The 24398-nt window shown below is 38.0% G+C and overlaps 1 protein-coding gene across 6 annotated transcripts in view; it reads right to left on the reverse strand.

The window, feature by feature from the left end:
- The window catches only part of LOC128692458 (transcription factor IIIA), a 146141-nt gene that overhangs the window by 36431 nt on the left and 85312 nt on the right, over window positions 1–24398 (reverse strand). For all 6 annotated transcript variants that reach the window (XR_011391274.1, XM_070080770.1, XM_070080794.1 and 3 more), the window contains exons 6-7: window positions 19577–19691; window positions 787–889 (exon numbers count right to left, since the gene is read on the reverse strand). Coding sequence is in view for 5 of the 6 variants with exons in the window: in XM_070080770.1 (XP_069936871.1) it covers window positions 787–889; window positions 19577–19691 (218 nt within the window). In the remaining variant the exon portion in view is untranslated. The remainder of the gene's footprint in view (window positions 1–786; window positions 890–19576; window positions 19692–24398) is intronic.

The raw sequence follows: 24398 nt of genomic DNA on the forward strand, positions 1-24398 counted from the left end.
TTTAATGATATAAATGCCAGTCCTAGGTAGTAGGTTGGTAGACAGCAACCGCCCAGGGAGGTACTACCGTCCTGCCAAGTGAGTGTAAAACGAAAGCCTGTAATTGTTTTATATGATGGAAGGATTGCTGGTGTCCTTTTTTCTGTCTCATGAACATGCAAGATTTCAGGTATGTCTTGCTACTTCTACTTACACTTAGGTCACACTACACATACATGTACAAGCGTATATATACATACCCCTCTGGGTTTTCTTCTATTTTCTTTCTAGTTCTTGTTCTTGTTGATCTCCTCTTATCTCCATGGGAAAGTGGAACGGAATTCTTCCTCCGTAAGCCATGCGTGTTTTAAGAGGCGACTAAAATGCTGGGAGCAGGGGGCTAGTAACCCCTTCTCCTGTATATATTACTAAATTTGAAAGGAGAAACTTTAATTTTTCCTTTTGGGCCACCTCGCCTTGGTGGGATATGGCCGGTGTGTTGAAAGAATATATGCCAGTGTCTTACGATAGTATACATGTTTCAAGGTGTTTTACTAATTTGGTCTTCTAACACTATGTACAAAGAATACTTAAGATATTACAATTGTTTAAAAATGTAATGCTCATGGAAATAAGCCAGAAAGATAAAATCAATGAGCTAAATACAATTAAAAAATCAGCTACAATAAGAAAAATGAAAACAGGTTTTGAAAAAAGCTTTAAGAAAATCAAGAGAAGTTGCATCAGAATTCCACAAAGAGAATGTGTGGGTAATGGCTGGAAGTAGAGAGAAAATCACATTCATACCTTGGTGGAAAGTCTCTTGTCGCATACACCACACTGATAAATCCTTGTCTGGTCATGTTTTGTTGCAATGTGTGCATTTAAATTATTTTCATGATAGAAGTATCTGAAATACAGATGAATTATAAAATATAAAAAAATATGCAGTAGTATATCAAAAAGTATTTAAAGTAACTGAAATATAGCTGTTATGAATTTCCAAAGCTTAATACATATAATGTAACTTTCTAAAAACAATTATCCACAGTATCCTGATATAAAAGGGAAAATACTTTATCCTAGTTATTGTCGCTTTATAAATATAATGACCAAAAGCATCACATAAAGCCTTTCTGGAGACGAATGTTGAATTTAAGTTTGATATCCAAATGTATTCTCATTAATTTACCGTTATCCTGTCTACTGAACATTTTTAGCTTTGTTCCCAAACATTATATAGAAGGTGTCTGCAAGTTAAGCATTTACAGTGTTAAGTGCAGCCAAATTGGCATTTGGAGTGACGAAAGTGTTATCTGCAAACAGAATTATCTTATGTCCCTATGAAGCATTAGGAAGGTCACCGATGTAGATAAGAAACAGCAGAGGGCCCCAGGACACTACTTTGTGGAACTCCTGTGTTGATTGATTGGGTTAATGCAGGGGTATACAAACAAATTTCACTGTATACAAACAAATTTGTATACAGCGAAATTACCCACTAGACTTGAAAGTTCACAAATCCGGAAAAACACAAGGAACATTCAGATTCAAAACAGTTTATTGAATCCATTTGCATGAAGAATAGTCATACAAACTGAAAAGTATGTAATATATGCAATAAAGCAACTTTAAAAATAAAACACAAAATTAACAAAATAATAAAATGAAAATAAACTGCATGAAATAAAAAATAGTAACAGACAAATTAAATAAAAATATAATTAAGGAACTAAAGAAATATTTTCACTTCAGGTTCTGAAGCAATGATGTTGTTTCATTTTTGATACATCATCATCAAAATTAGGGCTTTTTGATGTCAGAGCAATTTGGGTACTTTCTTTGGCATTCAACTGATTTCTGGACTTTGTTTTCAAGTTAATGATAGTGGAAATTCCTTGTTTGCAAAGATAGGTACATAGTTGCAAATGACAGCAGTATTTTTATTGCTTCCTTGTGTGCAATTATGAAAGCCTTTGCAACTCTTGACATCTAAAAAATGGACAGGTCTTCATTGTTCTGAAATTCAATGTATGCTTCATTGTTGGAGTGAAGTTCAAGAAGTGCATCTGCCAATCCTTCAGGCTCTTCTGGCACATCAGCAATTTCACAATTGAAGGGATTCACAACCCAACCCACAGTATGTGAATCAAGATCTGGAAAGTAATCAGAGAACTGCTTTCTGAGTTTGGTAAGATGCCCTATAACTGCAAACAGAAACAATTATTGATAGCGAGATAGGACACTAGGCCAAAAGTTAGGTGATGGTGTGTCAACAATGGGACATGCGGTTGTTGTGCCGGCTCCCGAGTCACTGCTAACACTCGTGGTGTTGCTAGCTGCTGCAGTCCTTACACGTTTTACATCACTGCCAACTTAAGAAATGGTCCCTACAAACTAGATTTTTAATTTTATTAAGAAACTACAAATTATTTGTTTGAAAAAATATAACCTTTGTAATTTGTCTTGTTTATTAAATAATAAATTTTTGTGCAATTTTATATACATGTTTAGTGAGCCTTCATTACCCCCAATATTTTCATTTTTACCCCGTTTGGGGTAATTTACTCCAGTTCCCTGACCCCTGAATTAATGATAAACAGTCATTAACTCTTTCACCGTTGGTGCCGTAGTACTACAGCTTGCAAGCCAGTGTTGGTGCTGTAGTATTATACCAAAATTCTAGTGGCTTCAAATCTAGCGGGAGAAAGCTGGTAGACCTACTTGTTAGAGAATGGGTCTGCATGGTCAGTGTGTGCGGTATAAAAAAATCCTGCAGCACACAGTGCATGAGAAAAAAAAAAAAACTCTATGTTTTTGGTTTAAAATGCCGACTTTGAGGTGTATTTTCGCATAGTACATATTTATGGTTGTATTCTGGTTTTCTTGATCTCATATGATAGAATGGAAGATATATTACAGAAATAGAGATGATTTTGATAGGTTTCACGATGAAAAGTACAGTGGTAACTTGAGTTACGAACTTAATTCGTTCCAGAAGGCTGTTCGAGTGCCGATACCGAACGAATTTGTTCCCATAAGGAATAATGTAAATTAGATTAGTCCATTTCAGACCCTCAAAAATGCACTTACAAAAATACACTTGCATAACTGTTCAAGTTGGGTGCTGGTCAAAACTCGAGGTACCACTGTACGTACGTTGAAATTGAGCTCAAAGTAGTGGAAATGTTTGATTTTTACCGAGTAAACAAATGACGTACGTCACCATCCAAAACGTGCCCAACTGGCCGGTCTAATATGCAGTCACGAATGGGTTGACATTATTTATACTATTATTACAATGATGCAGTAGTCTAAATAACAGTAAATTTTCTGTTTTTTTTTTTGTGCGAATAAAAATTCGAAATGGAAAGCAAGAGTAATATAGGAGGAACCTGGAGATGTGACTAATGAACAAAGAAAATGTTATTTTAGTGCCAGGAATGTCTGCAGTGTTTATTCTGGACCCTATTTTGAAACTAGCATCTTTTGAAATTTGTTTGAAATTGGCCAAATTGCCAATTTCTGACCACTTTATTGGGTAGCTGAAATCAGTAAATGGGTGGTTTCTTGTACTCAATTGATAGAACAAATGGAGTTCTAGTGAAATAACTATGAGATTAGTTGACTGGAACAATGGAATTGGCCAAAAATAGGGCTCAAGTGGGCAAAATCGCCAATGCGTATATATCACCAAGACCATTAATTTTGCGAGAGCGGAATTCCATAAGTTTACATCAAATTTTGTAATTTTGGTGTTATTACCATTGGGAAAAGATTCTCTATCATAAGAAAAAGTAGTTTTTTTTTTTCTTGAAAATTCTTCAACACTAAGAGCAAGTTTGTTTAGCTGAGCTTGCTAGGATGTATGGGAAGTTGAAATCAACAATCTTCTTCATCCTGGCAAAGAAAGTGGAAATCAAGAAAGCTAAAGTTGTGAAAGGGGTGAATGTGCTAACAAAACAGAGATCACAAACAGTGGAAGATATGGAGAAGTTATTGTTGGTGTGGATCAATGAAAAACAGTTAGCGGGAGGTAGTGTTGTGGAGTTGATCATTTGTGAAAAGGCAAGGCAGTTACATGCGGATCTCGTAAAGAAAATGCCTGGAACGAGTGCTGCTGTTAGCGAATTTAAGGCCAGCAGAAGATGGTTCGACAGATTTAAGAAGTGTAGTGACATACAGTGTTGTAAAGCATGGTGAGGCTGCAACTTCAGACAAACTTGCAGCTAAAAAATACATGCATGAATTCAAAGGGTATGTAGAGGCTGAAGAATTCCTCTCCCAACAAGTGTTTAATTGTGACAAAACAGGCCTCTTTTGGAAGAAAATGCCAAAGAGGACCTATATCATGCAGGAGGAAAAGGCACTGCCAGGACACAAGCCTATGAAAGACAGGCTAGCTCTCTTTTTCTGTGCTAACGCTAGTGGGGATTTCAAAGTGAAGCCTTTACTTGTGCATCACTCTGAAAATCCCAGAGTTCAAGAAAAACAATGTCTTCAAGAGTAAATTGTGTGTGATGTGGAAAGCAAATAATAAGGCATGGGTAATGCGGCAAATTTTCAGAGAGTGGGTTCATGATGTGTTTGGCCTGAGTGTGAAAAAATACCTCCTGGAAAAGAAATTGCCACTCAAGTGCCTCCTGGTAATGGACAATGCTTTTGCTCATCCTCCAGATTTGGAAGACCAATTGTCTAGGTACTTCACTTTTATAACAGTGAAGTTCTTGCCTCCTAACACCACTCCTCTCATCCAGCCCATGGACCAGCAGGCCATTTCTAACTTCAAAAAACTCTACACCAATGCAATGTTTCAAAGGTGCTTTGAAGTGACCTCGGACACTGACTGACCCTAAGAGAGTGCTGGAGGGATCACTTCAATATCTTCCATTGCATAAGCCTTATAGGTAAGGTTTGGCAGGAAGTGACTTCCAGGACTTAGAACTCTGCTTAGAGAAAATTGTTGCCAGACTGTGTCCTCGAGAAGGATTTTGAAGGGTTTGAGGCTGACCCTGTCGACCCTCTACCTGTTATGGAATGTATTGTATCATTGGGGAAGTCCATGGGGTTGGATGTGAGTGACGAGGATGTGGAAGAGTTGGTGGAAGACCACAGGGAAGAGCTAACCAATGAAGAGCTGCAAGACCTTCAACTCAAACAGCATCAGACTGCAGATGAGGAACTTGCTTCAGAGGAGGAAGAGAGAGGGAAGGTGGTGTCTACTTCAGAGATTAAGGAAATCTGTGCAATGTGGAGTAGGGTGCAAGCTTTTGCTGAGAAATATCACCCTGACCAAGCTGAAACAAGCCATATCTGCAGTATGTTCAGTGACAGAACCTTGCCCCGCTTCAGACAAATCTTAAAGAGACACCAGAAACAGACCTCTCTGGACAGATATTCTGTGCAACAGGGGTGCAGTGACTCTCAAGCTGGTCCTAGTGGCATTAAAAGACAAAGGGAAGTAACCCCAGAGTGGAATTTCTTACTTGAAGTCCTTAACCCTTTCAGGGTCCCCAGGCCCTCTCCGAGACTTGTTCTCAGGGTCCCCAAATTAAAAAAAAAAAAACTTATTTTTTCTTATGAAAAGATAGAGAATCTTTTCCCGATCATAATGACACCAAAAGTATGAAATTTGATGGAAAACTTATGGAATTACGCTCTCACAAAGTCAGTGGTCTCGACGATGTTTATGCAGCGGCGATTTTGCTCACTTTGAGCCCTATTTTCGACCAATTCCAGTGTACTAGTCGACAAAAATAATAAATATTTCACTACAACTCCATTTTTTCTATCGAATGAGTACAAGAAACCACCCATTTACAGATTTCAACTATCCAATAAAGTGGTCAGAATTTAGCAATTTTGCCAATTTCACACAAATTTCAAAAGATGCCAATTTCCAAATAGGGTCCAGAATAAACAAGAAAGACATTCCTGGCACTAAAATAACAAGTTCTCTGTTCGTTAGTCACATCCCCAGGCCCCTCTTATATTTCTTTGGCTTTCCACTCTGAATTTTTATTCTTACAAAAAATAGAAGATTTACTGTTATGCAGACTACTGCATTAGTGTAGAAATGGTATAAATAATATCAGCGCACTTGTGAAAGAATATTAGACTCGCCAGTTGACGTGTATTGGACGCTTGGCATGATTTGTTTATTTTTGAACTTTGGTAAAAATCGAACATTTCATAAGAACATAAGAACCCATATCCAACACATAACCAAAAAAGTATCCAAAATGGTTGGGATCCTCTCCAAGATACGATACTACATGCCGCAAAATGCCCTTCTCATACTATACCACTCACTTATTTATCCATACCTCACCTATGCTATTTGTGCTTGGGGATCAACTGCAGCAACACACCTAAAGCCAATAATAACCCAACAAAAAAACGCAGTAAGAATAATAACTAAATCCCATCCCTTGCAACACCCCCCCCCCCCCACTCTTCATAGATCTAAACTTACTCCCTGTTCAGTACATCCACACTTACTACTGTGCAATCTACATCTACAGGACCTTAAATTCCAATATTAACCTTGACCTAAAATGCTTTCTTGATAGTTGTGACAGAACCTACAGGCATAACACCAGACACAAACATCTCTATGACATTCCCCGTGTCCGACTAAACCTTTACAAAAATTCAATGTATGTCAAAGGCCCTAAAATCTAGAAGACCCTACCTGAAAACTCTAGAACTGCAGACACATTCATCACCTTCAAAACTACCATTAGAAAACATCTTATCTCCCTGATACACCCCGTCAACTAATTACACGAATACCACCTGGTGATTCACACTTACACTCACTCACCCATTTGACCATAAACAGAAATATCAATCTCAATCTTAAAATAATGAATCCTAACTAGTCATAAGTTGGCCTGTGATACTCCAATACTGAAACTATGTATTGTGCCAAAACAAAAGCATTCATATTGCTAAACTCACAAACTAGTATTTAGTCATTTAGCCATAATACCAACTTACCTCATAATTTGTATTTTAAATTTAAGAATTAATCTAAGTCTGCCCGAAGTGCCTAGCCATGCTAAGTGTTCTAGTGGCACCCTCTGTAATTAGTATTTTACTACATGTAAACCACACAATAACCAAATTTGTAAACTCAGCATTGCAATCCTTATAGAGAATAAACTTTGAATTTGAATTGAATTGAATTGAACATAAGAAAGGAGGAATACTGCAGCAGGCCTGTTGGCCCATACTAGGCAGGTCCTTTACAATCCATCCCACTAACAAAACATTTGCCCAACCAATTTTCAATGTCACCCAAGAAATAAGCTCTGTTAACCCCATCCATTCATATGCAAGTCCCACTCAAATCCAACCCCTCTCACTCATGCATTTATCCAACCTAAATTTGAAGCTAACCAAGGTTTTAGCCTCAAAAACCCAACTAGGTAGACTGTTCCACTCATCAACTACCCTATTTCCAAACCAATACTTTCCTATATCCTTCTAAATCTAAACTTGTCTAATTTGAATCCATTACTGCAGGTTCTCTCTTGGAGAGATATCCTCAAGACCTTATCTATATCACCTATATCATGTCTCCCCTCATTCTTCATCTAACAAGTGAATGTAATTTAAGGGTCTTCAATCTTTCTTCATAAGGAAGATTTCTAACGCTATGTATTAATTTAGTCATTCTACGCTGAATGTTTTTTAACGAATTTATGTCTATTCTGTATGAATTTATGTCTATTCTGTAACGAATTTATGTCTATTCTGTAACGAATTTATGTCTATTCTGTAATGAATTTATGTCTATTCTGTAACGAATTTATGTCTATTCTGTAGACGAATTTATGTCTATTTCTGCTACTTTGAGCTCAATTTCAAGATACTTTTCATTGTAAAACCAGTCAAAATCATCTCAATTTCTGTAATATGTCTTCCATTCTATAAAATGAGACCAGGAAAACTAGAATACAACAATAAATACCATACGAAAATACAGTGCAAAGTCGCTGTTTTAACCCTTTGACTGTCGCGGCCGTATATATACGTCTTACGCGGTACCATGTTTGACGTATATATACTCATAAATTCTAGCGGCTTCAAATCAAGCAGGAGAAAACTGGTAGGCCCACATGTGAGAGAATGGGTCTGTGTGGTCAGTGTGCACCATATAAAAAAATCCTGGAGCACGCAGTGCATAATGAGAAGAAAAAAAACTCCGACCGTTTTTTTTTAATTAAAATGCCGACTTTGTGGTCTATTTTCGTATAGTATTTATGGTTGTATTCTCGTTTTCTTGGTCTCATTTGATAGAATGGAAAACATATTATAGAAATAGAGGAGATTTTGATTGATTTTACTATAAAAAGAACCTGGAAATGGAGCTCGAAGTAGGGGAAATGTTTGATTTTTGCCAATGTTCAAAAGTAAACAAATGATGTCTTGTCCAATAAATGTCCAACTGGCCATTCTAATATGCAGTCATGAATGGGTTGATGTTATTTATACAATTATTACAGTATTGCAGTAGTCTGCATAATAGTAAGTCTTCTATTTTTTGTTTGAATAAAAATTCAAAATAGAAAGCAAGAGTAATATCAGAGGGGCCTGGAGACATGACTGATGAACAAAGAAAATGTTATTTTAGAGCCATAAATGTCTGCATTGTTCATTCTGGACCTTATTTTGAAATTGTCATATTTTTTAATTTTCATGAAATTGGCCAAATTGCAAATTTCTGACCACATTACTGGGTAGTTGAAATCAGTAAATGGGCAGTTTCTTGTACTCAATCGATAGAAAAAATGGAGTTCTAAAGAAATAGCTATGAGTTTGGTCGACTGGAACAACAGAATTAGCCAAAAATAGGGCTCAAAGTGGGCGAAATCGCCGAATTGTAAATATCGCCGAGGTCGCTAACTTCGCAAGACTGTAATTCCGTCATTTTCCATCAAATTTCGTTTTCTTGGTGTCATTACAACCGGGAAAAGATTCTCTATCACTTCATAAGAAAAAATAATTTTTTTTTTTTAAAATTTTGCGACACCCGGAGACACCTCAGAATTGGGGGTTGCGACAGTCAAGGGGTTAATCCAAGAACACGGTCAAAGTTTTTTTTTTTCTCATTACGCACTGTGTGCTGCAGGATTTTTTTTTATACTGCACACACTAACCACATAGACCCATAATTTCACATGTAGGCCTACCAGCTTTCTCTCAATAGATTTGAGGGCACTAGAATTTAAGCGTACTAGTACGTCAAAACCCTGGGGCGTAAGCCATACTAATACGGCCGAAACCCTGAAAGGGTTAAGGAGGGGGATTTCCCTTCCAAACAATAACCCCAACTTCCTCTCCCCTCCTCCCTGTCTTCCATAAGCCAACAAAAGTCTTCAATAAAGGCATGCAACATTTGTATTTATTTATATTTATTTATCATTGTTTTGTGTATGCAAAACTATATTTAGTCTTTAAAAAATGAATTTTTTGTGAACATTTTTGGGTGTCTGGAATGGATTAACTGTATTTACATCATTTCTTATGTGAAAAATTGATTCAGTTTTCGCATGTTTCACTTTTAGAACCACGTGTTGTATTAGTGTTGCTCTGGAGGACACTGAAGACAGCGTTATTCAGTCCACAGAGGTTCAAAATAGAGATACTGCTAGAGATGGATCAAAATGGGATGATGCCTCAGGAAATAGTGTCGACACACTACCAGCAAAACCTGGTGGAAGCACTGATGTCCATACAGGGGTGAAAGATAGAGATGAAACAGGAAAAATAAATGAACCAGCAGCGAATGCAGCTACAATAAATCCTAGCAAACAGAATTACAATCTATGTAAATTCTATGCCTTGGGTATCTGCAGGCATGGTATATCTGGTAAAACAGGGTGGGACACGCACCTTTGATGATCCCAAAAAATGCTGCACCCACATGACAACAGGAGAGAGAGTGCAACTTCCCTTCTTGTAACTTATTTCACCCAGAAATGTCATTCATCAATCCATGAAAGAAAATGCTACAATGCATACTGTCAGGCACATCATCTAAAAGGGACTAGGACACACAGACCAGCCAGACTATGGGAAACAAAAGAGAGGAGCCACAACCTCTCCAGGGACAGAAGTTGTTTAGGGCCAGGAGGGAAAAAAGACTGGCAAGAAATGACAATAATCCTACACCACCTGAAAACACTTCTGGAGCAGAGGCATGGACATTGGCCTCTACTCCAGAACAACAGATATTAGAGCCAGCAAATAAAACCCCCCTAAATTCCCCCAATACATCACCATTCCTTACATCAAAATTCCTTACATCAAGGGACTGCTCACGGAGTCAAATGCAATGTTTGCAGCATTCATAGAGACCCACATAAAGGATCATTATGACAACGAAATATGGATCCCAGGCTATAACCTATTCCGATGCGACAGACTAAACAGGCAACAAGGGAGAGTTGGCCTGTATGTCACAGAGTCGTTCATTTGCACAGAACTACTGAACACCTCAAATAATGTAACTGAAGTTTTGGCGGTGAAGACTGAAGACCAAAACCTTGTCATTGTGGTAATATACAAGCCTCCAGATGCAACTTCCCAGCAATTCCAGGAGCAGCTTGAGAAAACTGATCACTGTCTGGAAAATCTTCCAACTCCTGCCCCAAACATCTTACTACTAGGAGATTTCAACTTGAGACACCTAAAATGGAGGAGTATAGCAAACAATGTTTTAGCAGAGATCACCCCAGGAGGCAGCTCAGATGAAAATTCACACACACACACATAAACTATTAAATCTCTGCACCAAATTCACCTTAAGTCAGCAAATAGTAGAGCCTACAAGAGTAGAAAATACACTGGACCTCATCTTCACTAACAATGATGATCTGATATGTAATATAACTGTATCAAAGACAACACACTCAGATCAGAACATAATAGAGGTACAGACATGTATGAACAGGGCTCTGGACCAGCAAAATGTGAGCAGTCATGAAGGTCTCTTCACGAAATTCAGTTTCAATAACAAAAACATACAATGGGATCAAGTAAACCATGTCCTCAATGAAACAAGCTGGGAAGATATCCTAAACAACACGGATCTGAACATTTGCCTTGAAAAAATAAATTCTGTGGTTCTTGAGATCTGCTCAAGACACATTCCATTAAGAAAAAGAAAGAGAAGATGTAAACTAGAAAGAGAGAGAAGTTCCCTATACAGACGAAGGCGAAGAGTCACAGAGCTGCTGAGTGGGGCCAATATATCTGAAATACAAAGGGAGGCACTAGTCAATGAAATTGCAAATATCGAACTTAAGCTGAAGGAATCTTACAGGAGACAAGAATCACAGGAAGAACTAAATGCAATAAAGGAAATTAAAAAAAAAAAAAATACTTCTTCTCTTATGCCAAATATAAGGGAAAAACAACATCCAGTATTGGGCCCCTGCTTAGGTAGGATGGGAAATACACAGATGATAGCCAAGAAATGAGTGTTGAGACACTTATGCAGCATATGGGAATCTTTATTCAGGAAACGTTTCACCACACAGTGGCTTCATCAGTCCAATACAAAGAGGAAGGCGTAAGGAGAGGAGGAGTATGAGGTAATCAGTCCCTCAGCCTGGAGTCGATGTGTTCAGTCCATCAATCTTGTAGAATGTACAACATAGGGCCGTAGACATGGCTCATATACTGTAGTGAGGTGAGGTGAAGCAAGCGGAGGCGGGGTCATAGTGGTACCATTCACTAGTCGAAGTAGGTCTTCGTCCAAAGGTTGAACAAGTGTTGAAGAATTCTTAGTGGATGGTACCACTATGACCCCGCCTCCACCTGCTTCACCTCACCTCACTACAGTATATAAGCCACATCTACGGCCCTATGCTGTACATTCTACAAGATTGATGGACTGAACACATCAACTCCAGGCTGAGGGACTGATTACCTCATACTCCTCCTCTCCTTACACCTTCCTCTTTGTATTGGACTGATGAAGCCACTGTGTGGCGAAACGTTTCCTGAATAAAGATTCCCATATGCTGCATAAGTGTCTCAATCTTCAACTTGTCGGTTTTTCAAACCATTCATCACAACTGTCAGACACTGCAGCATCATGGGATCTTGTTACAAAGAATTCTTCAACACTTGTTCAACCTTTGGACGAAGACCTACTTCGACTAGTGGATGGTACCACTATGACCCCGCCTCCGCCTGCTTCAACTCACCTCACTACAGCATATAAGCCACGTCTACGGCCCTATGCTGTACATTCTACAAGATTGATGGACTGAACACATCGACTCCAGGCTGAGGGACTGATTACCTCATACTCCTCCTCTCCTTACGCCTTCCTCTTTGTATTGGACTGATGAAGCCACTGTGTGGCGAAACGTTTCCTGAATAAAGATTCCCATATGCTGCATAAGTGTCTCAATCTTCAACTTGTCGGTTTTTCAAACCATTCATCACAAGAAATGAGTGAGATACTAAAGTCCCAATACGACTCAGTGTTCAGCGACCCACTGCCCAGACTAAGGGTTGATAATCCAAATGAATTCTTTATGAAAGAAACCAAAAATCTGGTCATCCCCAAAATCTCGGATATTATTCTAACTCCACAAGACTTTGAAGAGGCAATTAATGACATGCCCATGCACTCTGCCCCAGGCCCAGACTAGTGGAACTCCGTGTTGGTCAAGAATTGCAAGAAGCCCCTATCGCATGCCTTCAGTATTTTATGGAGAGCATGGAGCATGACACTGTGGTCATCCCACACACACTAAAAACAGCAGACATAGCCCCACTCCACAAAGGTGGCAGTAAAGCAATTGCAAAGAACTACAGACCAATAGCACTAACATCCCATATCATAAAAATCTTTGAGAGCATTCTAAGAAGAAAGATCGTCCAACCACCTAGATACCCATCAATTACATAACCCAGGGAAACACGGGTTTAGAGCAGGTCGCTCCTGTCTGTCCCAGCTACTGGACCACTATGACAAGGTCCTGGATGCTGTAGAGAATAAACAAAATAAAGATGTAGTATACAAAGAGTTTGCAAAAGCTTTCGACAAGTGTGACCATGGTATAATAACACAAAAAATGCGTGATAAAGGAATAACGAGAAAAGTAGGTAGATGGATCTACAACTTCCTGACAAATAGAACACAAAGAGTAATAGTAATGTCAGATCTTTAAGCAAACATTACGACAACCTCACAACATTACTAAATTCCCTGCATGCCAGTATGTCCATCATTACTCTCACCGAAACCTGGCTAAAGCCAGATACTACAGACATCTATGCCATTCCTGGTTAAACAGCCATACACAACTGTAGGCCAGATCAACAAGGAGGTGGCACAGCTATATACTACTCAGACAACTAGAATGTATCACTAATATTGTACTTGCACAAGGGATGAACATGGGAAATATATAATAGCTAAATTCAAATCCAAATTCCTACAAAAACCTCTCACAGGGATAAACATCTACAGAGTACCACAGTCAAACATTAACCGTTTTAGTGAAAACCTAAGAAGTATGATAACTGATGCACACATGAATAAAGATCACTTGCTACTCTCAGGTGACTTCAATATAAATCTCCTGCGAGACCAGGACCCACACGTTACTGAATTTGTTACTGTTGGTAGCAACAAGCAGTTACTATGAGTAACTGCTTGTTGCTACCAAGAGTAACAAAACCTACAAGAATTACAGACTAGTGTTTCTCTATTAAACCACATCTGGACCAACACCATATCCCCTTTAAAATCAGGCATAATCACAGATAATACCACAGACCACTACCCTACCTTTCTCATAACCAATCTAGGTAAATTACCCCAAGACACTACTAAAGCAACCTTCAGACTTCATAATGAGGCAGCCATTAATAACTTCACAACATCGACTGGCTAACGGATCTAGAAACTTATACAGATACTGACAAATGTATTAATAAAGACCCAATAACTATAACAAGCACTGCCCTAAAAAAAAAAAAACAGATCACAGCAAAGAGACTGAACAGTCCCTGGCTAACACCTAGCACCCTCAAATCCATAAATATAAAGCACCTATATGAAAAACAGTATAGAATGGGTCACATAACCAGAGACCAAACAAAACATTACTTATCACTCCTAACCAGCCTGATAAGAAGGGCAAAAAAATTGTATTATGAGAACAGATTATCCAACTTAAAAGGTGATATAAAAAAGACCTAAAACTCTATCTGAAATTCTACGAACAAAAAAATATCAGGAAACAGAACAATCAAACTAACAAAACCAGATGAACCCTAACTCCCACCAACTGAAACAGCAAACAGACTCAATGTTTTCTTCTCCACCATAGGAAAAAACCTTGCCGATAAAATCCCAAGCTCGATAAAATCCCAAGCTCAAATACCCCACCCAATGACTACCTCACTGGCAACTACCTGAACACACTGTTCCTAGCTCCGACTAGCCCAACAGAAGCCTCCCTTATTATCAACACACTAAAAAACAAGACAGGAGATTTAAATACCTTACCACCCTTTATATACAAAAAAGCTTCGCAACTGCTGTCACCATCATTGACACTCTTTAACAAATCCATCAAATCCTCTACCTTCCCCACAGTTCTCAAAATAGCGAGGGTCACCCCAATACATGAAGGAGGAAATCAGACTTGAATAACTATAAGCCAATATCCAACTTACACCCTCTCTCTAAAATCTTTGAAAAATTAATTCATAAGCGAATCTATTCCTACCTCATCTCCCACAACATACTCAACCCGTCAGTTTGGGTTCAGGCCTAATAAAAATACGAATGATGATATTATACACATGCTAGAACAAATATACACTGCACTCGAGAAAAAAGAAGTCCCACTGGGGATCTTCATTGATTTATGTAAAGCTTTTGATACAGTTTACCATGATTTGCTGCACATAAAATTGTCTCACTATGGTATAAGAGGGCACTCCCTCAACTACCTAAAGTCGCACCTTAGCAACAGAAGCCAATATGTGAACACAAATGGAGCAAACTCTTCTACACAGCCAATTACAGTTGGTGTCCCACAGGGAAGTGTCCTTGGCCCTCTTCTCTTTCTCATATACATAAACAACCTACCAAATACCTCACAACTACTCAAACCCACACTATTTGCAGATGACACTACATACGTTTTCTCTCACCCAAGCCCAGTCATGCTAGCCAATACTGTAAATACCGAATTACAGAAAAGATCTACCTGGATGATGATTAACAAACTTACTCTCAATATTGACAAAACCTACTTCATACAGTTTGGAAACATAACCACAGACATCCCTCTTAACATAATGATAAACAAATCACCTATCACAAAGCTCACAGAGGGAAAATTCTTAGGAATCCACCTTGATAATAGACTCAAATCTCAAACACATATACAACACATTTCCAAGAAAATCTCCAAGACCGTAGGCATACTATCGAAGATACGGTGCTATGTTCCACAGTTAGTCCTCCTGGCCCTATATCACTCACTCATTTACCCTTATCTCACCTATGGAATTTGTGCATGGGGCTCAACAACAATAAACCATCTCAGACCATTAATTACTCAACAAAAGATTGCAGTCAGAATGATAACAAATTCCCACTACAGGCAGCATACTCAACCAATATTCAAAACTCTAAACTTACTCACTGTACAAAACATCCATACTTATTATTGTACCTACTACATACATAGAACACTTAATTTGGATATAAACCCTCCCCTCAAACTTCTCCTTACCAACCTCAACAGAACACATGACCACAACACAAGGCACAGATCACTCTGTGATGTTCCTCATGTCCATAAGAACATAAGAAAGAAGGAACACTGCAACAGGCCTACTGACCCATGCAGAGAAGGTCCATGTTGCCCCCCTGATTAGCCCAATGACCCACCCAGTCTGGTCACCTCCACTCAAGGAAGGAGCACAGCACCAGACCCAGCAGCACAAGCTAGTCAGGTCCAACTCACACCCACCCACACCCACTCATGTATTTATCTAACCTATTTTTAAAACTACACAACGTTTTAGCCTGAATAATTGTACTCGGGAGTTTGTTCCACTCATCCACAACTCTATTACCAAACCAGTGCTTTCCTATATCCTTCCTGAATCTGAATTTTTCCAACTTGAAACCAGTGCTGTGAGTCCTGTCTTGGCTGGAAATTTTCAGCATGCTTTTTACATCCCCTTTATTTATTCGTTTTCCATTTATACACCTCGATCATATCCCCCCTAATTCTACGCCTTTCGAGAGTGCAGATTCAGGGCCCCTCAATCTATCCTCATAGGGAAGATTTCTGATACATGGGATCATCTTTGTCATCCTCCTCTGTACGTTTTCCAGAGCATTTATACCCATTCTGTAATGCGGTGACCAGAACTGAGAAGCATAGTCTAAATGAGGCCTAACCAAGGATATATAAAGTTGAAGAACAACCTGAAAACTTTTATTATTTATACTTCTAGATATGAAGCCAAGAATTCTAATAGCTTTATTGCGAAGACTAATGCACTGTTGTCTTGGTTTTATATTACCGCTAACCAGAACTCCTAAATCCTTTTTGCAATCAGTAGTATTAAGATCTACATTATTTAGTTTATATGTGGCATGGTTATTTACCTGTCCAACATTTAGAACTTTGCATCCATCTCACACTATATAAAAATGCAATGCACATAAAAGGACCAAAAATCTGGAATTCATTACCTGTGAATATAAAAGAAACACTGTCTGTTTATCAATTCAAGTCTCTTCTTAAAAACCACTTACTCACCCACAACTAAATAAATACTGATTAACTGTATCTCATAAATGTATAACCTGTGACCCTATCAAACTATGTTTTTTTGTAATTACATTACTTAATAGAATATTCCATTCTCTTTAATGCTCAGTAACTCATCAAATGTGCTACAAATTTGTACAACTATAAAGCATCTTATTTGAAATACTCATTTGTACTTCATGTTGTAATTTGTTTACTGTATTTTTACCAAGGAATATATCATTGCTTAGTTAATCTTAAGTTAATTTTAAGCCTGCCCACAATGCTCTGCATACAAGGGGCTTTTGGCATGAACACTCAACCACTGTATTTCTTTTGTACAACTATGTATCATGTCCAAATAATAATAAATAAATAAATAAATAAAAAAAAAATAGTAAACAGAGTAAAGTCCCAGGCAGCCACAGTAAAAAGCTCTGTTCCACAAGGCACAGTACCCGCTCCCATTCTATTCCTCATCCTCATTTCCGACATAGACAGAGATGTAAGCCATAGCTCCATGTCTTCCTTCGCAGATGACACCCGGATTACTATGGCAGTGACCTCCATCGAAGACACTGCGAGACTCCAAGCAGACATCAACCAAATCTTCGAATGGGCCACTCAAAACAATATGAGGTTCAACGAGGAGAAATTTCAACTACTCAGATATGGGAAACCTGAAGAAATTAAAAATGTGTCAGGGTATATTCTAACCATACAACAGAGCAGAAAAGTAATGTGAAGGACCTGGGAGTGATAATGTCAGAGGATCTCGCCTTCAAAGACCACAACAATGTATCTACCTCATCTGCTAGGAAAATGATAGGATGGATAATGAGAACCTTGAAAACTAGGGACGCCAAGCCCATGATGATTCTTTTCAAATCGCTTGTGCTCTCTAGGCTGGAATACTGCTGTACACTAATGGCTCCCTTCAAGGCTGGTGACATTGCAGACCTGGAGTGTGTACAAAGAACTTTCACAGCACACACAAGTATGATAAGGCACCTAAACTACTGGGAATGGTTGAAAGTCCTTGATCTGCATTCCCTCGAATGCAGGCGAGAGAGATACATGATAATAAACACTTGGAAGGTCCTGGAGGGATTGGTACCAAACCTGCACACGAAAATCACTCCATATGAAAGCAAACAACACGGCAGGAGATGCAACATTCCCCTGATGAAAAGCAGGGACGCCATGGGTACACAGAGACAACACAATAAGTGTCCTGGGCCCAGGACTGTTCAATTGCATCCCAGCATACATAAGGGGGATTACCAACAGACCCCTAGCTGTCTTCAAGAAGGCAGTGGACAGGCACCTAAAGTCAGTACCTGACCAATCGGGCTGTGGTTCATATGTCAGCTTGTGTGTGGCCAGTGGTAACAGTCTGGTTGATCAGATTCACCATGAGGCCTGGTCTCAGACCGGGCCACGGGGGCGTTGGCTCCTAAAACCCTCTCCAGGTAAACTCCAGCTAAACCTTCTGGAACGGATTAAATTCGAAAACCGGGGTTCCACTGTATTTCCAAGGCTTTTTTTTTTTAGGCTGATAAATAGTCCAATCAATATTAACTTTTTTCCCAGAGAAGAATAAACTGTGCCAAGCATTTTTATTACTGCATCATCAGTACATTGGCCAAGCATGAAGCCAAACTGATCATGACATAAGGATATTATGGTTTGTTATGAACTCACATAGTTGTTTACATATATTTTTTTCAAAGATTTTATACAGTAGTAGCAAGTTTGAAATTAATTTGTAATTATTGACTTCTGATGAGTCACCCATTTTGTAGATTGTGTAACTCTTACTAGTTTAAATATGTTAGGGAAAATTTTTGGCTTCAATTGATTTGTTGAACAAAGTTGTAATAATTGGGGGAAACACATGAGCAACTTTCTTGTATATTAGTGGTGGTATATGTGTGGTATGTATATGTATATGGAATGTGTGAGTGTGTTAGATATGAGTGAGTGAAGACGAATTGTTTTTGGGACTTGACGAGCTGTTGGGGTGTGAGCAAGGTAATATTTTTTAAAGGAATTCAGGGAAACCGGTTAGCCGGGCTTAAGTCCTGGAGGTGGCAAGTACAATGCCTGCACTTTAAAGCAGGGGTTTGGGATATTTGCTGTTTAGAGTGACATCTAAACTGTTATATCTGTGTGCCTCTGCAAAGGCAGTATAGTGTGAATGATGGTGAAAGCCTTTCATTTTTGGGTCACCCTACCTCGGTGAGGGACGGCCAGCGTTAAAAAAAAAAATATGTGCTTTGTTTCTGGCTTTGTTTTCCAGTGACATAATTACAGAGGTAATCTTGGTTGGAGTAGTTGGGGATAGATACAGCAAGCCTGGATGGTTATCAGTTAGGTAATCTCTAACACGGGCAGAGATGATTGTGATTTTGCTGGCTAGATTTGTTCCAACAGTCAAAAAAAAAATTTATTTTAGCTGCTGTCTTCAAGTTATCAAAGGGACTGTTTATTAACTTTAGTTAGGACTATTTCTTTTGATTTAGTGTACTTATAAGTGCCCAATATCCAAGAAGTGATGTTGCAATAGTCTCAGTTATTCTTGTAGGCTTGATTATAGAGGGTATTAGTAGACAATTGTACATATTATTCAGAAAGTTTGCTACTTAAGGGTTTTCTAATTGAGGACTGTTAAAAAGTGCCTAACCCATACAGTATAGATAGCATTCTGGCTAATAAACGACACCTTTACAGAGACATTAACCTTTACCACCAAAAAATATTAAAAGTAAAAGTCTTACTTATCACAAGCTACATAGGGGCAGAAGAAAGCCACTTGGACATTCTTGTCATGAGTCAGCCGGTGTACCTTGAGGCGTCGGAGTTGCTGGAAGGTTTTGCTGCATATATCACACACTAAAAATACAAATAAATATATAAATAGTATACACAGTGCTAGGTAGTAGGTTGGTAGACAACAACCGCCTAGGGAGGTACTACCGTCCTGCCAAGTGAGTGTAAAACGAAAGCCTGTAATTGTTTTACATGATGGTAGGATTGCTGGTGTCTTTTGTCTGTCTCATAAACATGCAAGATTTCAGGTATGTCTTGCTACTTCTACTTACACTTAGATCACACTACACATACATGTACAAGCATATATATATTTATTTATTTATTTATTTAGAAATTTTTAGCATACATACAGAGGTACAAAAAAATACAGGTAAGAGCAGCATGCCAAAGCCACTTATATGCATAGCATTACGGGCTGGCTTAAAATTAACTTAAGATTAACTAAGCAATGATGAAATCAGTGATAAGACATTATTGTAAACAGATAACTATACAGCACAAATGAGTATTACAAAGACAGGTCATATGGTTGCATGCATTGCTGTTCATTCAGTAGAATGGAGTATTCTGTTAGGTAGTGTATTTAAAAAAATAATAAAGTTAGATTGGGTCCTAGGTTTAACATTTATGTGATATAATTGTGAGTAACATTTTGGATATACAATTTATAAGGTTCAGTTATTCAGTATTTATTTGGTTTTGAGTGAGTAAGTGAACTTTGAGAAGAGACTTGAATTTATAAACAGGTAGTGTTTCTTTTATATTTACAGGTAATGAATTCCAGATTTTAGGGCCTTTTATGTGCATTGAGTTTTTGCATAGCGTGAGATGGACACGAGGAACATCAAAGAGTGATCTGTGCCTTGTGTTATGGTCATGTGTTCTGTTGAGGTTGGCAAGGAGATGTTTGAGGGGAGGGTCAATATCAGAGTTAAGTGTTCTATGTATGTAATAGGTGCAATAATAAGTATGGATGTTTTGTATGGTGAGTAGGTTGAGTGTTTTGAATATTGGTGGAGTGTGTTGCCTGTAGTGAGAATTTGTTATCATTCTAACTGCAGCCTTTTGTTGGGTAATTAGTGGTCTGAGATGGTTAATTGTTGTTGAGCCCCATGCACAAATTCCATAGGTGAGATAGGGGTCAATAAGAGAGTGATAAAGGGCCAGGAGGGCTGACTGTGGAACATAGTACCGTATCTTCGATAGTATGCCTACAGTCTTGGAAATTTTCTTAGAAATTTGTTGTATATGTGTATGAAATTTGAGTCTATTATCGAGGTGGATTCCTAAGAATTTTCCCTCTGTTAGCTTTGTGATAGGTGATCCGTTTATCGTTATGTTAAGAGGTACATCTGTAGCTCTGTTACCAAACTGAATGAAGTAGGTTTTGTCAATGTTTAGTGTAAGTTTGTTAGTCCTCATCCAGGTGGATATTTTCTGTAATTCGGTGTTTACAGTATTGGCTAGCGTGACTGGGCTCGGGTGAGAGAAGACGTATGTAGTGTCATCTGCAAAAAGTGTGGGTTTGAGTAATTGCGAAGCATTTAGTAGGTCATTTATGTATAGGAGAAAGAGAAGAGGGCCAAGGACACTTCCCTGTGGGACACCAACTGTAATTGGTTGTGCGGAAGAGCTTGTCCCATTTGCGTACACATATTGGCTTCTGTTGCTGAGGTAAGACTTGAGGTAGTTGAGGGAGTGCCCTCTAATACCATAGTGTGACAATTTTACGTGGAGTAAGTCATGGTCAACTGTATCAAAAGCTTTACGTAAGTCATTGAAGATCCCCAGTGGGACTTCTTTTTTCTCTATTGCAGTGTATATATGTTCTAGCATGTGTATAATAGCATCATTAGTATTTTTATTAGGCCTGAATCCAAATTGGCAGGGGTTGAGAATGTTTTGGGAGATGAGGTAGGAGTAGATTCGTTTATGAATTAATTTTTCGAAGATTTTTGAGAGAGGGTGTAAATTGGATATTGGCCTATAGTTATTCAACTCTGTTTGGTCTCCTTTATGGATCGGGGTGACCCTTGCTATTTTGAGAACTGCAGGGAAGGTGGAGGATTCAATGGATTTGTTAAAGAGTGTTGCAATGATTGGTGATAGTACTTGTGACTCTTTTTTGTATATAAAGGGTGGTAAGGTATTTAAATCTCCTGCCTTGTTTTTCAGTGCGTTGATAATAAGGGAGACTTCGTATGGGTTAGTCGGAGCTAGAAACAGTGTGTTCGGGTAGTTGCCAGTGAGGTAGTCATTTGGTGGGGTATCTGAGCTTGGGATTTTATTGGCAAGGTTTTGACCTATAGTGGAGAAGAAATCATTGAGTTATTAATGGCTGCCTCATTGTGAAGTCTGAAGGTGACTTTAGTAGTGTCTTGGGGTATTTTACCAAGAGTTGTTATGAGGAAAGTAGGGTAGTGGTCTGTGGTATTATCAGTAATTATGCCTGATTTTAAAGGGGATATGGTGTTGGTCCAGATGTGGTCAAGTAGGGAAACACTAGTCTCTGTAACTCTTGTAGGTTTTGTTACTGTTGGTAGCAACATGCAGTTACTCATTGTGTTTGTAAATTCAGTAACGTGTGGGTCCTGGTCTTGCAGGAGATTTATATTGAAGTCACCTGAGAGTAGTAAGTGATCTTTGTTCATGCGTGCATCAGTTATCATACTTCCTAGGTTTTGACTAAATTGGCTAATGTTTGATTGTGGAACTCTGTAGATGTTTATCACTGTGAGAGGTTTTTGTAGGTATTTGGATTTGAATTTAGCTATTATATATTCCCCATGTTCATCCCTTGTGCAAGTATTAGTGATACATTCTAGTTGGTCTGAGTAGTAAATAGCAGTGCCACCCCCTTGTTGGTCTGGCCTACAGTTGTGTATGGCTGTGTAACCAGGAATGGCATAGACATCTGTAGTATCAGGCTTTAGCCAGGTTTCAGTTAGTGTAATGATGGACATATTGGCATGCAAGGAATTTAGTAATGCTAGGAGGTCATCATAATGCTTGCTTAAAGATCTGATATTGTAGTTAAAGATAGTTATATTGTTGTTGGCTCTGAGAAGTGCCTTTGATTGTTCTGCTGTGTAGTAATTACAGTAACTGTTTGAATCATTTAAGTCATTAAATAAGAGGTTGGTATCAGGATCAATGCTTGTAATCATAAGATTTGTAGTGAATCTATAGTTAGAATTAAGTAAAAAATAAAGTAAATATTCTAAAGCTAAAAAAAAAAAAAAAAAAAAAAAAAAAAAACACCTGAATTATTTAACAAATGTAAAAATAATGAGCTAAGGTAGTTTTTAAAGCTAAAATAAAGGAGACAATATAAAAGGGACTAAAATAATTTGTGGTGAACAAATAAAGTGATGATCAAATAATGGAGCTTGGGAATATGATAGTAGGTAGTACTTTAAAGGTAATTCTTTAAAGTTAGAATTATAATATAAAATTATAATATAAAAGGGACTAATATAAGTTGTGGTGAACAATAAAGTGGTAATCAAATAAATGAGCTTTGGAGTATAATGGCAAAATAGTGAACTTATTAACTTTAGCACCTGAGAATAGCACCTTGATTATTTTAACAATTGTGAATATATGAACTAAGGTAGTTATATAAAGCTAAAATAAAGGAAAAAAAATATATAAGGGACTACAATTAAGTAATGGTAAACAAGTTAAATGGACAGATAGTCACTATGAAATAATATTGGTTTAGGAGTAAGATCTGATTTGTAATATTAAATAAGTTGAGCAGTTTATTGCACAATAAAAAGTAAAAAAAAAATGAGGTAGTTGGTACTAGCTAGCAAAAGATAGTTTTGGTACTTGCAAAAAAGTAATTGGAATATACACTAATTGCACACACAATAAAAAGTGACTAAAAAAACAAGTAGTGATAAACAAAATTAAATGGACAGGTAAGAACAATGAATAATATTAATTTGGAGTAAGATTTGACTTGTAACATAAAATTATGAGCAATTAATAGCAGTAAGAAAGAAGTAAAAAAGTATTGGAGGTAGTTAGCATTAGCTTGTGATGAAAAAAATAATAAAAATAATAATGCACAATATAATAGTAAGGTACACTATATGCACCACACGTATATATGTATTAAGGGCACTTATCAAATCTGTTACAGAAATGACAGCTTTTCTAAGGAAGGTAGAGAAATCATGTTCGTTTGAGATAGTATATTGTTGTCCTGTTGATGTTTTCCTTACTAGTATTTTCCCATCTCGCGTGAAACACTGATGTATTTTGTTTTCCTGTTTGAGTTTTCTCAGCCTGAACAGAAGGTTTTGATGTTTTCTTGTTAGACACTCATTTATGTACACTCCATTTTTCATTGTAATTGCTGATTTAATTAGGTCCTTTCTTTTATCGTATGAATGAAGTCTGATCATTATACTGTGTTTATTTCCTGGTTTTCCTAACAAACGTGTTTCTTTGATTTCATTGTTTTGCACGATGACTTGTACGTGGTCCTGTATTACCCCTCTGAGTTTTCTGCTGTTTTCTTTCTAGTTCTTGTTCTTGTTTATTTCCTCTTATCTCCATGGGGAAGTGGAACAGAATTCTTCCTCCGTAAGCCATGCGTGTCGTAAGAGGCGACTAAAATGCCAGGAGCAAGGGACTAGTAACCTCTTCTCCTGTATATATTACTAAATGTGAAAGGAGAAACTTTTGGTTTTCCTTTTGGGCCACCATGCCTCGGTGGGATATGGCCGGTGTGTTGAAAGAAAGAAGTATACACAG

Source organism: Cherax quadricarinatus, chromosome 6, assembly GCF_038502225.1.
Source record: "Cherax quadricarinatus isolate ZL_2023a chromosome 6, ASM3850222v1, whole genome shotgun sequence".
NCBI classification, from domain to species: domain Eukaryota; kingdom Metazoa; phylum Arthropoda; class Malacostraca; order Decapoda; family Parastacidae; genus Cherax; species Cherax quadricarinatus.